Here is a 15,638-nt window from a genome sequence, read left to right on the forward strand (position 1 = left end):
CTATATCTATATAGTATATAGTCTTCTCAATTACTTGTTATGCTTCAGAGAGTTGAGAGTTGGACAATGACCAAGGATGACAGAAGAAGAATAGATGTTTTTGAGTTGTGGTGCTGAGAAGAGTCTTGAACATACCATAGACTGCCAAGAAAACAAATAAGTCTGTCTTGGAGAGGATGAAGCTAAGTCTTTCCTTGGAGGCTAGGATTTTGAAGCTCTGCCTCACTTACTTTGGGCATGTGACCAAGAGAGATCAATACTTAGAGAAGTACATCATGCTCAGAAGGGTGGATGTACAGTACAGGAGAGAGAGACCCAGGATGAGATGGATTGATGCAGTAACTGGGGGAATGGGGGTTGGTGTGTCAGTTAGTGAGACTGGCTCAGGACAGGGAAGGGTTCAGAGCTGCTGTACATAGGGTTGCTATACATCTCAAGCAACTCAATGACATAAAAAAAACAATAACATACTATGATAGGTTTGGAAGCAGGAGTAGCATCCACTTCCTAAATAACATGCCCCCGGAAGCCCTATTGAACTTTGATAGATGTCGATAGTTGTAGAGGGGCTTCAAGCCCTTTGTTCATAGGGTTGCTATGAGTTGTGCTTGACTCAAAGGCAATCAACAACAACAACATGTAGTATATGATATTATGTTGTTGTTAACTGCCGTCGAGTCGCAGATGACTCATAGCAACCCTATGAAGGAGAGTCCTCAATGCTTTGGGTGTCTCTCATCCTCTTTCCAGGTTCATAGAGTTTCTGGAGGCAAGCTATTATGGAAGTGGATGCCACTCCTCCTTCCAAGATATGATATTATATGACCGTATTATTTATGATTAGAAGTAGTTTTTCTTCTTTTCAAAACTGAGAATCTTTTCCTATTTTCTTTTTTTTTTTTTTACTCTGCCTCTCAAATTATTGCAGTCCAGACAGAATCCAACTCATAGCTGACCCTGCAGTGGTTTTCTGAGTCTGTAAATGACAAGGAAAGGGATTGGCCATCATTCTCCAGAGGAGCTGCTGGTGGATTTGAAGCCCCAGGTGGACACAGCCTTAGATTAGCAACAAACTCCCAGTGGATTATACCACCAGAGTTCTCTACTGCTCTTGCTAGGACTTTGAATAAAATACTGAATAGAAGTGGTGACTGTGGGCACCTGAGTCTTGGTCCCTCTTTTAAGGACATAACTGTCAGTTTTAGGTGTTATGTTGGCTGTTCATATTTGCCTTGAAACATATTAGGGGCTTCCTTTCTATAGCAATCTTCTTCACAGTTTTTATCAAGAAGAGGGTTGGATCTGATTATGCTTTTTCTGAATTGATAAACATGATGAGGTGGTACTTTTCCTCTTTTCTATTGATTTTCTTAAATTGAGCCACCTCTGCATTCTTGAGATAATCCCACCTGGTCACAGTGCATCCCTCACTTAATATACTCTTGTGTTTATGTTAACTAATATTTTGTTGAGAACTTTTGCATCTATGTTCACATAGGTATTGGCATATGATTTTATTATCTTTTTATTTGCCTTATTTTGATATCATGGTTATATGTATGAAATGAATTAGAAAATATTTCTTCCTTCTGTATCTTTGGAAGAGTTTAAACAGGATCAATGTAAATTCTTCTCTAAATAATTGCTAGAGTTTCCCAGTAAAGCCATCAAATCCAGGGCTTACTTAGGTGCAAGTTTTTGGCTTTTTTTAAATCATGGATTTGATCCATTCTGTTCTTAAGAATCTACGAGTGTTATGAGGCTTTCTGTTCCTCTTGCAACAATATGGCCAGGGTATGTGCTTCTAAGAATGTCTTACATTGAGAGGGATATAGTCATTGTTGGGAAGCAAAATGCATACCAACTGTACAGAAAACTAATTTTTCTCTGTAAGTTTTCACCCACATCATGATAAAAAGGTATGTCTAAATGTACATATATGGGTATATGTGTGTGTATACCCCATACATGTAGACATGTATGTGTATACATAGGCCTAGTGATAAACAGTTGAGCTGCCTGCTGAAAGTCATTTGGTTCAAATCCACCAGCTATTTTTCTGTCAACCCAGAAGGCACTCATCCACTAGTTGCTCCTTGGGAGAAAGATGGGCAATCTCCTCCCGTGTGATTTACAGCCTCTGGAAACCCACTGGAGGGTTAGTTATAAGTCAGTTCTAACTTGACAATACATCATATAACAACAACAACAACACACACACACACACACATCTATATACTCTCACACAAACTTACGTGGTACTCTGGTGATCTAATGGGTAAAGAGCTTTACTGCCAACCCCCAAAGTCAAGTAGTTCGAATCCACCAGCTGCTCCTTGGGGAAAATATAGACACTCTCTTACACAATTTACAGCTTCTGAAAGTTCACTGGTGAGTAAGGTGAGCCACTTCCTATTTGACGGCATATAACAACAATAAATACATGTGGGTATGCGGTAAGTGTGTGCATAAGTATTTTATATAGGTTATCCAACTTCCCCCCTATCGTTATTCTTAATATTTGATCATAGTTCTCTTTATCTCTATGAAGTCAGTTCTGATGTCCTTGGTGTCATTTCTTATTTTAGTTATTTGCATCTTTTCTCTTTGTATCTTTGTCAATTTGGCCAAAAGTTTGTCAATTATATTGATTTTTTCCAAAGAACCAACTTCTGGCTTTGATTGATTTTTCTTTCTCATTATTTATGTTTTCAATTTCATATATTTATCCTTAATGTTTGTTATCTCCTTTCTTGCGGTAGGTTGTGTTGGTCCGCTCTCCTCTCTCGCTTCCCGAGTTGCTGGATAAGACATTTTAGGGACAACTCCTTGGTGGTCGGGGGGTCTGCAGGTCTCACTATTCTCATGTCTGATCTAGGATGTTTTCCAGAGCCAGCCATCTCTGTGCTTTCTCAGGTCTAGAGGAGTCGCTGTCATCCCTCTTTGCAGGCCCTGGTGCTGTAGGGTGGGTGTGAGCCTCAGCAGGGAAGAGTGACCGGCTCCTATTCCTTCCAGCCCTGACCGAGGCACAGGACATCCACGCTCACCTCATGCCACTCCGCCGCCACCTGGAAACCATCGAGAGTGTCGAGTTCCAGGAGGTGAAGCCTCAGTTGCGGCCTTTGCTCCACATGGTCTGTCTGATCTGGGCCACATGCCAGCACTACCGCTCCCCTGGGAGGCTTACAGTGCTTCTCCAGGAGATCTGCAACCTTCTCATCCAGCAGGTCGGCCTCCCCGGGTTCCCATCGCGCTCCCCCCGGCAGCAGGTCCACCCCAAGCTGTGGGCAAGAGGGAAGGGTGTATTTCTCAGGGAAATGATAGGGTTCAAGTAGTTCTCACTTTGGAGTTGCTTTGCTATTGTAAGCTGAGTGCCGAAAAAAAGATGGACAGCCTCATTCCACAAAAGCCTCTGAAACCTGACTCGCCAGCAGTGGGTGGGCACCTTAAGAAAAGTCCCTGGATGGCGAGCTCTGGTGGCCTAGAGGCAAGAAACTGCACTGCAATCTCAGACATATGTGGTTCGAATCCATCAGATGCTCTGCTGGAGAAGGAGGGACAATCTCCTTCTGTACCAGTCAGATTCGATTTGACGGTACACACACACACACACAACAGGGTGGGGGAAGTCCCTGGCTGGTACAAGTGGTGAAGGAACTGTATGCTAAATGAAAGAGTGGAGGTTTGAATCCACCCAGAAACACTTTGGGGGAAAAAGCCTGGCCACTGACTTCCAAAACGCCATCCAGAAAATGTTCCACTCTGTGGAACTTTGATGCATGGTGGCAGCATTGATTGGAGGGCAGCTGGCTTGTTTGCTTTTTAGTAGAAGTCCAGGGTTGAGGGAGCTCCGGCAGCCTAGTGTTAAGAAGCTGTGCTGCAATCCCAGAGGCACATTTGTTCAAATCCACCAGCTGCTTTACAGGAGAAGGATGGGCGATCTCCTGTATGATAAACTGCCTCTGAAAAACCTGCTGGAGGGTCAGCTCTGAGTCAGTCCAACTTGACAGCACAGCGCAACAATAACGCTTGCACCACCAGGCCTGGTGTACTCTAGGAGTCATATACTATCCAAGGTACTCAGCTTTCTCTACCCTTCTCTCTGGGGGTTAGGATGCTGGCCGGTAGCTCCAGCTTCACAGCACTCTGAGTTCAAGTCCCTTTGTTGTAGTTATTGTTAGGTACCATTGAGCCAAGTATGATTCATAGAGACCCTGTGAACAGCCACCCTGTATCCTGCTCTATTCTGTGCTGTTCTTGTCATCTTGACACAATAGGCCCCATTGCTGAAGTCACTGTTTCAACCTATCTCATTGGGAGTTTTCCTCTCCTTCTCTAACCCTCCATCTTTTCTAACATGTTGTCCTTTTCCAAGCAATAGCCTTGCCTAGCTTCACCATCTTTGCCTTAGAGACAGGGATATAAGTATGGCTTAAAGAACACTTCCACTTTCAGTTATTTTTCTATCCCTAATCAACAAATCAGGGCGCTCTAGTGGCCTAGTGGCAAGAAGCTGTGCTGCTATCCTGAAGGCACAAGGTTCCAGGCTACCAGCTGCTCCACGGGAGAAGGATGAGCAGTCTCCTCCCGTGTGATTAAGTGCCTTTGAAAATCCACCAGAGCAGTATAAACTGGATAAATTGTGTATACTGCACTGAAACAGATGAGGGAGAGAATAATTTAAAAGCGATTTATGATAGGGTATTATGGTTATCACAAGAGTCCACAATTAAGGTTGCAAAATGGAATATACTTGGGACAGTGGGAGGGGTGTGGGGGGATTGTGTACCGGGGGGGGGGGGTTTCTTTTAAAAGAGAGGAGCGAACTGCGGAGGTGGGGAGGAGGTCTGGGCAGGGAGAGAAGTGCAACAATGAATGAATGGAAATCCAAAATCTCTGTAAATGTTCATTAAAATTATTAAAAAAAAAAACAACACCCAAAAACTAAACCATCATCAAGCTAAAGAAAACAGTTTAGAAATAAAAAAAAAAAAAGAAAATCCACCAGAGTCATCTATGTGTTAGTTCTGACTTGACAGTACACAACAACAGCACCAACAATCAACAAATCACATATGAATGTTGGGATAGAGCATCTGCTCAACCCCACCTGGTCCAGCAAAATTCTCATTCATTGTTTCTTTGTCTCTATTTGGTCACTTGTAGTTCCTTGATCAGTCCCTGTGGCTGGAGGGATGCAAAAATTATTTGCATTGAGTTGGCTCAAATCAGGCTCCAGTTTGCCTCTGGAATTGAATTTGGGATCAGATATTCCCTGTGGTGTGCCTCTGGCTAATATTTAGTTCTGAACTGGTGTTAGGAAAGTTCTCTGATGTCTCATACCCACAAGCCAGACCCATTGAGGCTGCTCTGTCTGCATTCCAGGCCTCTACATACCTCAGCCCAGAAGACCTCCTGAGAAGTGAGGTGGAAGAAAGTCAGAGGAAGCTGCAAGTAGTCGTGGACACTTTGAGCTTCTTCAAGCAGATTTTTAAGAACCGCAGGGAGAATCTGCACACTTACTTTAAGCAGGACCAGGAAGTGAAGGAGTGGGATTTCCCATCCTCTTTGGTCTTTGTGCGACTGGACTGCTTCCTGGGACGACTTCACATGGTGGAGGTGGGTGTGCCCTCTCATTTTAGGTTCCCCATTCATGGAAGCACAAGGATGCCCCCAAAGCAAAGGAGAGAAAGACCAACATGGTAACCAGCCCCCCACTGGTTGGAGGAACCATATTTTCAATAAACAGTCATATTTGAGCTGCCAGGGATTTAGGAAATTCTGATCCTAGACCTATAAAGAAGAGGGCCCGAGGAATCAATCCAATAGTTCCAAGGTTTTCAAACTGTCCAAAGTTTTGTAACTTTGTCTTAATGTCTTACTAAAAAGTGGAGCAGGGGTAAAAATAAAAGTGTGGTGATCTGCTTATAGATAAGGCCATCCCAGATGTGGCTGCTCTGAACTCCTCCTCCACTCTCCACCATCACAGGACCTTCTTCTCAGCCACAAAACTTCCCAGACCTTTTGCAAGGAAATAACAACTCTGTTTGCAGTTATGTTGGTTGTTGTTGTTGTTGTGTACCGTGGAGTCAGAATTGACGTGTAGCTGACCCTCTGGCAGGTTTTCAGAGGCAGTTAATCACACGGGAGGAGATTGCCCTTCCTTCATTTGTGGAGCAGAACGGCTGGTGGCTTTATGTATATTATTATATCGGGAGCTCTAGTGACAAACAGTTGCACTGCGGTCCCGAAGGCAAGTGGTTAGAGGCCACCAGCTGTTCTGTGGTAGAAGGTTGAGCAGTCTCCTCCTGCGTGATAAAGTGCCTCTGAAAACCCATCTAAGGGTCAGCTATGGGCCAATTCTGACTCTGTGGTACACAATGACACACATTATTATGTAGATTAATAATAATAATAAATAATAATATATTCTTATATATTAATACAATAGAATTATATTTTAAAATAATAATGTGTTTCCCCATATAATTATTTAAATATGAATATGGATTTTAGTTTCAATTTCTGGGTCAAAAAAGCATGAGGTTTTTCTTCTCATTGTTCAGTCTCAGAATTTAACCTGATCAGTGGTTCTTTCAACATCTCATATCTATTACAGAAAAATTGAATCAAAAGTACAAATAATCCCCAAATATCCCCTCTCCTCTTGCCTGCAGTTGCTCCTATTTTTCACATCTTGTGTTAGTGTGATATATTTCTTACAGTTCATCAGCCAATACTGATAAATTATTCAAATCTGTAGTTTACATTAGGGTTAACTGTGTTGTATTGTGTGCATTAAATGCATAATGCCATGGATTCACCGTTAAATTATTGTACAGCATATTTTCCCTGCTCTAGAAATCTGGGCCACCCCCACCACCACCATTTATCTCTCCTCTTCTGCTTCCATCCCCTCAAGCACTTGGTGATCTTTCTACTCTCTACATAGTTTTGCATTCAACAGAAGGTCTTAGTACAGTCTGTTTTCAGACTGGTATCTTTCATTTAGAAATACACACTTAAATTCTTCCATATTTTCATGGCTTGATAACTTGTCTCTTTATTACAGAAAAAATATTACACTGGGTGAAGGGACATTTTGTTTACCTGGTCACATGCAGAAAGTTGCTTTCAATTTTTGGTCATTATAGATAAATATGGCATAAACAAATAAACAGCCATTTTATACCTGTCCATCTATTTATTACACTTTGGAGGTAGGTGGTAGGCAAAAAAGCATGAAATATATTTTTAACCTAAAACTTATTTTAGGAAATCAGTATCAAGTTCAATATTAGGACAGTAGTCAGGGTACTGAAAAGGAATTAAAATCATGTTTTAAACTGCTACCAGCAGAGATTTGGAGTGAAGAGAGGGGATGTGCTGGAGAGGGGATATGATGAATTGGACAAACTGTGGGATTGTGAGGACAAGAAGATAAGGGTGTGAATTTGTTCATTTCAGTTCATAGGAGGATTTTGCCAGCTCAAGCATGTACCAGGCTGGGCTAAGTATTGGAAATACAGAGATTACAGAACTTTGCCTTTGCACAGAAGATACATATAGACCAGTGAGGTCCTTAGGGTAGAAGGTATGAAAGCTAATGAAGGACATTGAGGGGGCCGAGACATAGAGGCAGGAGGTGCATGCCAGGTGTACTGGGTGCAGTGCTAGTGGCAAGGCTAGTGTGCTCTTGGGAGCAGAAAAGAGGAGCCCTAGACCAATGAGGTTCTGAGAGGGTTGTTAAGTGCCATCACGTCATAGGTGACTCAAAGCGACCCAATGAATGAAAGACCTGAACCCTTGTACAACTTTCATCCTTTCTCCAGGTTCATAGGTTTTTCCAGAGGCAAGCTATTTTGGAAGTGGATGCCACTCTTGCTTCCAAGCTTGCTGGTTTGTTTTTTTTTTTAACAGTATTTAAATTTTTTTGCAAGGAATAAGAACCATTCTCCTTTAAAACTATTTTTCTTTTACATTGATAGATATGCATACAAAATTTATATACACTGTTTTGTTTATATACATTTTTCATACATTCTATTCACATTGTGTTTCATACAGTCATTCAGTATTTATTATTATTATTATTATTATTAATGAATGTTTAAGAGACTTCCACTCACTGTTGCATTTTTCTTTCTGCCCACCCCTCTTTCCCAGTTCACTCTTCTCTTTGAAAAGTAAAAGAAAAATTCTTTCATTGGTATACAGTCTCCTCCCTCCTCAGTACACTCCTCTATGCAGCCTTCACTCTGGATTCCTGTCATGACCATAATACCCAATCATATATCGCTTTTAAACAGTTCTCTCCCTCACCTGTTTCAATGCAGTATACATTATTTATCCCATCTTTCTCAGTCTCACTCCAACCCTGATGTCAGTCCCATTTTACAACAGTGGCCCTATGTAGTATTTGTCCTTTTGTGACTGAGATATTTCACTCAGCATAATGTCCTCCAGGGTCACCCATTTTGAATAATATTTCATGAGTTCCTTGTTTTCCAATGCAGCGTAGTATTCCATTGTGTGAATATACCACAGCTTCTCCATCCATTCATTTGTTGATAGACACTTGGGTTGTTTCCAACTCTTTGCTATTATGAACAAAGCTGCAATAAACATGGGTGTGCATATATCTGCCTGGATGGTAGTTATGGTTTCTTTAGGGTATATTTACAGTAGTGGAATTGCTGGATCAAATAGTATTTCTATTTGCAACTTTTTGAGAAAGCGCCATACAGCCTTCTATGTTTGCTGCTCTGTTAAATTTTGCTATTCTTACTGGAGTGAGATGAGGAAATGTTCAAAATCCCTAGCTCTAAGAGAGATGCTTCCAAGCTTTTTTTAATCGGGAAGCTCCACCAAACACTGTCCACCATGGGTAACCATTATCATATTTGACACATCAGTGTCACATCAGTTCAGCTTCACAGCAACCACGAATTACCACTGTGCAGCAAGTGGACAGACCAGGACTGTACGACCTAAAAGGATGTTTGGCCAAAAACAACTAAAATCAGGCCTGAGGGCCGTGGATTAAAGTCACTCACTTTTGGCTTGGTAGCATCACTTTCTGTCCACTAGGCCCACTGAGCTCTCTCTATGTCTGAGAGGGTAGGGAGCACAAAAGGAAATGGATTTTGAAACTGGCATCATTTACCTGGGAAAGAAGATGGAGAGGATCATAGAGAAAAATGCTTAAAAAATAAAGCAAGCTGGAAACTAGATCTTATGAATGGTGTACCTTAAGTCTTTTATTGGGATCACAAGGAGGATATATAGTGATGTCCAGCTTTATCCTAAATGCTTGTTTTTCCTGCCACCATTTCCATTGCTGCTCTCAGCTCACTTCCTCTCCTCCCCTTCCACTGTCAGCCCCTTTCCTGGTATGCAGCAGCAGCAGCAGCAGCTGGCGCTGTCACCCTGACTGCCCTGGGCCTGGGCTGACCGCAGTGGAGTGGTGGAGTGAGAGGGGCCCACCCTCCTGCCCCGTGGGAGGCTCAGAGGGGCAGCCGAGCGGGGTCCCTGGGCCTGAGTGCACATGCTAATGATGTGACTTTGCATATAGACAGCTCTTCTACCATTACCATTCGGGTGCCTAATCCACTGGGTGTTTTCACTAAATATAAGCAGTGGTGGTAACTACTGCCCCCCCCCCCGGAGTCATTACCCTCACCATAGTCTTCTTGAGCTGCTTTCCTGCCCTGGGTCAAGGGCACAGATGCATAACAAGCAGTTGCCCCAGTTTGATTAGAGGATGTCTTGAATGTCACCAGGCTCTCTGCCTTTCTGCTTCTCCCTCATCTCTCTGTCCTTCACTCCAGATCATACCTTTGCCCTTGTGCCCGGCCCTGGCATTTCTTTTCATTACTACTTCCTCCTCCTTCCCCCCCCCCCCCTTGAGATCTCTGGTTAGTACAGGCAGTTTATGTCCTTAGTCACTAACCAAAAAAGTTGGTGGTTCAAGTCCAACCCCAGATGACTGGGAAGAACTTCCTGGGAGTCTGTTACCTTACTGATCATTAAAAACCCAGTTGTGATCTAACACACGTGGGGCTGCCATGGACTGGAATCTACTAAGCAGACATTGGTATTTATAGCACCTTAAGAAGTCTCAATGAATGAGACTCATTGCTGCTGTTACATAGCATGGAGTTGGAACTGGCACATAGCTGATCTAGGTTGCAGGGGAAGAGATTGTCCATCTTTCCTCCTCAGAGAAGCTGGTAGATTCGAACCATATGCCTTTGGGTTGGCAGTACAACTCCTTGCCACTAGGCCACCATGGCGTCTATGAGGCTCTGTGTCCCAAAAGCTTACAAGTAATGCAAAGGGAGTAATAGTAAGTTACTTGATGGCAGTTGGTTAGTTTCCCTTTCCCCAATGCTTCATTTTCTCTCTGCTTAACTGTCTTCCCTCCCATTCTCTACCTGCCTGCCACCTTTACTCACCCTGAATATCCATGTTTGTCCTTTTCCCATGGCTGCTTGCTTCCTCTTTTGCCTGGACCCCCTTTTTGTTTTCCATCTGAAATGTTTGCTCAGACTCATCAACCCTTGCCCTTTGCTGCCCCCTCATCCTTTCCCTTTGTAGCTCAATGCAGTGGGACATGGGTCTATTGATCCATCTTCTGGCATATTGCATGTAGCTTTTAGTTAACATTCTCTGTATCTCTGTGATCGATGCCTGCTTGAGATCAGAGTAATCTGCTCCTCTTCAGCAAGAATTAGCATGAGCATAGCTGTATTCATCATTCACCTCGCTGTTCTGATATAATAGATGGCCCCCACAGTGTTGGTGGCTGTAATCATTAAACACACAAAGCCAAGTTAATAAAAGGACATCAGCGTGTGTGCCCCGCTGTCTGCTCACAGCAGCATAGCAACCTCGTGAAGGGTTGGGGTTTAACCTCCCCACTTCCCTTGCATTTTCCCCCACCCTGATTGCTGTGGTTCTTCTGCTCTTTCGCACCAGAGTTTTGTTGTGAGGATCAGCTCTTCTCCTCTGGGTGCCTGCTAAATGAAAGGGGAGGCCTAAGAGGAGGCTGTGTGGTGCTGAGTCATTTCCAGCAGGTCTGTCATTTGTGGATTAATTGCATTCTTAGGACGCTGCCACCTTCCTCTCCCATCATCACGCCCATGATGCAGCTAAGCTCTTGGAAGGATTAAGGATGGGAGGGAGTAGGACTAGAGATATACAGAATGAACATGCTTTAGGAGCCCATCTCATGCCAGAGCCCACATCCTTAGTATTCATACTCTTACTTTATCACCTGAACACAGTTAAGTTGAATGCGCAAAGTAACTTGCACATGGTCACTGAGCTGAGCGAGGTGTAACTGGCATTTTTATCAGGATCTTATGGTTCCAAGTCCTGTCATTCCTTCAAATTCTAGGAAATTCTTAAGGTCTCTCTTCTCTCTCCCTGTCCCCACCTTCCTCCCATTATGAGGGTGCAAAACTGATTATATGACTTCATTCAGTTCTTGTACACTCTATTTTTACCAAGTGAAGTCGTAAGTCTTTTGTCAAAATGTGGTGTTGGGTAAAAATCTAATTCACATTCCATGAATGGAAAGGCCTTACTTGACTTTATAGCTTACTCAGGAAACTCTCTAAAGTGTGTAGAATCTTTGCAATTTGAGTGAATAGACAAAAATCGAAGAGGAAAAAGAATCATTCAGTTGCCTCTTGATTCCCTCCAGTGTGCTCACTCGTGCACGCTCTCTCTCACGCTCTCGCTCTCTCTCTCTCTCTCTCTCACACACACACACACTCCTTAATACTGTAGATTCTGCAGATTTCCCTGTTTATGTTTCTGCCTGCAGTCTCTTCCCTCCAAACAGCGCAGTAAACAGCTTGGAGAGAACTCTTATTCTTTCATTATAAAATTGCTGTAAAGCTGTGATTCACTTGAAGACAAAATGATTTCCTGTGGAGGCTTTCTGTGAAACGATTAGTAGGGAGATAGGTAATAAGCTGACCTAATACACACCCGCTTCTCCCCTTGCTCCTTCCACCACCCCAGCCACTGTGCTGCCCCTTTTCATTCCCAGCCTAATTGGGCTGGCTTCTCTCTGAGCCTGGCTGAAACACGTGGTCACCCAGAAGACAATTAGCCATATAAGGTCAGCAGCAGTGGAAAGGTAAAGAAAATAGTCTTTTTCTAAGTGACCTTTTGAGATTTCCTTCTATGAATGTCTGCTCTGTGCTCTCCCCTAATGAATTCCGAAGACGTTTCTTTTTAAGATGGGCAGCCCGACCTCTGCTTTCCGAGTGGGGGTGCTGTTTGCCAGCCTTGTCACTCCTCTCGATGCTGATTCTTCACCCTCTGGCCATGGCTCGGATGGCACTCTCACCTTCCCCGTGACCACCATTAGTTGTTGTAGTTTTTCTTAAGAATAGGACTTGATTAGTCCAGGTTGCTGTCTGCCGTCCCAGTGTTCTTCGCTGTGTCAGTCTCTCAAGGAAACATCAGATGATTTTTTTTTCTTCTTTATTACACCATTATACCTATGGCCTACTGGGTAAGGTGCTGTATTGCTAACTCCAAGGCAGGTGGTTCAAATCCACCAGCTTTCCATGGTAGAAAGAAAGATAGGCAATCTCCTCTTACGTGATTTACAACCTCTGCTATAGGGTCAAGTGTGCATCATTTCTGACTTGACAGCAGTGAGTTTGAGAGTTTAACAACCTCACATAATGCCATTGGTGGACTCCAGTCAGTTCTCGGCCACCATTTATTGAAGTCTTACAAGTCTTGTGTAACTGTCTAATCCATGCTAAATTGGGTATATCATCAATAAATAGAGAGTAAGAAGGTGAGGTTTAAAGAAAGTTAAGTGCTTTTTAAGGTGATGGGAAAGTCTGCTGTTAATGACCTCTCTAAAGTACTCAGGAGCAACGGTGTCTCTCTGGAGACTAAGGTGCGCCTGATACAGGCCATGGTCTTTGCAATCACTTGTTATGCATCAGAGAGTTGGACAATGTCTAGGGAAGACAGAAGGAGAACTGAAGCCTTTGAGCTGTGGTGCTGGAGAAGAATATTGAATGTACCATGGACTGCCAAGAAAACAAACAGATTCATCCTGGAGAGGGTTAAACCAAGCTACTCCTTGGATACAAGGATTCTAGGGCTTCGTCTGACATACTTTGGGCATGTTGCAAGGAGGGATAGGTCCTTGGAGAGGGACATCATGCTTGGGAGGGTGGAGGGATGGTGCAAGAGGGGAAGACCCTCTATGAGATGGATTGATTCAGTGACTGGGGTAATCGGGATGGGTGTATCAGAGGCAGTGAGATTGACACAGGATAGAGCAGAGTTTAGGGCTGTTGTACATAGGGTCGCTAGGAGTCACAAACGACTCAACGGCACATAACAACAACAATAACAACAGATAGTCAATCTACCGCCTAGCTTTCAGTTTGTCATCCTGAGGTGGCTTGTGTTTCTATGATGCTGGGAGCTACCCTATCAGCATTTCAGTTATCAGCAGGGTCACCCAAGATGGACAGGTATTGGTGGAGTTTACAGACTGAGACGGACTAGGATGCAAGGCTGGTTGATCTACTTCTGAAGTAACCACTGAAGACCTTTTGGATTGCAGCCGAATATTGTCCAATACAGTGGTGAGAGATGACCTGGTGGCCAAGAGCATGGTGAGCATTTCATTCTCTTCTATGTAAGGTCACGACGAGTTCAGGCTAACTCAATTGCAACTTACAACAACAGCAACTCGTGAATGGCAGGATCAGTGTTCTGTTAACCCAAGGGGTTTGCCCTAAATCCTAGCCTTCTTTTTTACTGTGCCATTTGCCTTGTACTGGATACTTTCAGACTACAGACACAAACAGTTAAATGCCCACTTTTGTCTAGAAGGTTGGGGTTTGAACCACACACACACACACACACACACACAGGCACACAGACACACACACACACACAAACAAACACACCCCCACCAGGGACCTCAGCAGACAGGCCTAACTATCTGTTTCTGAACAGTGATATCACAAGACAGTTCCACTCTGAAACTCCCCTGGAGCAGCTCTGCATTGCACCCATGGGTCACCATGGGTCAGAAGTTTCTCAACACTATACAGTATATTTTGTCTGAGTTACTGTGCCAAATAGAAGTGCTTTATTGAAAAAGAGCATTGAAACTTCTGGTAGGTTCCAGCGCCTTTTATCTGCTTTGAAAGGACTTTTAAATAAACATTGACCCACAATTGCCCCTTGATCATTTCTTGTTCGCTCCCTTAATGCCATAGAGTCAGAGCTGACTCATAGGTTTCCAAGGCTGGAATCACGTAGGAGGAGATTGCCTATCTTTCTCCTGTGGAACAGCCGGTGGATTCAAAGCACTGGAAAAGCTCAACCTTTGGGTTAGCAGTGCAGCTCGCTACAGATTATGGCCAACAGAGCTCACACCCACCATCCCTATTCTCCTACAATAGAACCTGTGCCTGATGTACCTGTTGGATTAGAGATGAATCACTTTCCAATATCAACACACATGCACACACACCTCCCATGCTTCAAGTATTCTTGAGAAATAAAAGAGGCTAAAAAAAAAGTATCATTTAGTCTTCTGATCTAATCCAACATATCAAAATGCATCTGTCTTTCTAAATGGCAAGAGACGATTTCCTAAAATTCAAATTGACATCCACAGAATTATGAAGAACGTGCATCCAGGTTGCATTACCCAGCACAGAATTGCTTCTCATATAAAACTGATTACAGTTAAGTATCTTGTGAGAGATTTGAATTACTATTTAAGCCAATTTTATTTAAATAAAATTTACATTTTCTACCTTGCCTGTTACGTTGATCATTTTAGAAATGAAGCCTTCTCCACAGTCCACGTGAGGTGGCAAGGCTGTGCTGTCTGTCTTCCTTTCCTGTCCTCTTCGTCCTCATGGCAGCCATGCCTGTCTGCTGCCAGCCATGCCCGTGTGCTTAGGTGACTCTCCACAAATCTCTGGGTGATGCAAATGATTAAACATCTGACTCCTAACTGAAAGAATGATGGTAGAACCCACCGTAGTGGCCCCTCCAAAGAAAACCATGATGACTTCCAAAAGGTCACAGCCATGAAAACCAGATGGGGCAAAGTTCTAACTCTGTACATTGGGGTCACCATGATGGTGTTAGCTGGTAGATGGCTATGCAAGAGTAGACAGGTGCCCAGGCAGAATGGGGACAGTTGGACACCTCTCAACATTTCCCAGAGCTTCAGTAAATGCTACTAGATTCACTGTCTTAGTGAGAGAGAAGGGAGTACTGGTGGCCTAGCAGCGAGAAGATGTGCTGTAGTCCCAAAGCCACGTGATTTAAGTCCACCAGAAGATCCACAAGAAGAGGATGGGCAGGCTCCTCCCGTGTGAGGAGCTGCCTCTGAGAACCCGCTGGAGGGTTCAGACTCAAAGGTACACAACAACAACAACAGTGAGAGAAAAGTCAGGAAGTCTTCCAATAGCCTGAGGGAGCCATCTGAGCAGATGTGATGAGCAGTGGGAAATGGTCTGGATGCTACCTAGAAAGTGGAGCCCCCAAGCTGTGCCAAGAGTCAAGTGGTTTGCTGCTAACTAAATGGTGAAGTTTATGTCCATGCAGAGGTATGCTGGAGA

The 15,638-nt window shown here is 43.6% G+C and overlaps 1 protein-coding gene across 1 annotated transcript in view; it reads left to right on the top strand.

The window, feature by feature from the left end:
- DNAH9 (dynein, axonemal, heavy chain 9) overlaps positions 1 to 15,638 on the top strand; it is a 623,295-nt gene that overhangs the window by 30,893 nt on the left and 576,764 nt on the right. Inside the window, 2 exon segments of the mRNA XM_006898570.1 lie at positions 3,016 to 3,227; positions 5,386 to 5,619. Coding sequence (XP_006898632.1) covers positions 3,016 to 3,227; positions 5,386 to 5,619 — 446 coding nt within the window.

This window comes from Elephantulus edwardii, unplaced genomic scaffold (assembly GCF_000299155.1).
Source record: "Elephantulus edwardii isolate Elephantulus edwardi_28Jun2011 unplaced genomic scaffold, EleEdw1.0 scaffold00233, whole genome shotgun sequence".
Taxonomy (NCBI): domain Eukaryota; kingdom Metazoa; phylum Chordata; class Mammalia; order Macroscelidea; family Macroscelididae; genus Elephantulus; species Elephantulus edwardii.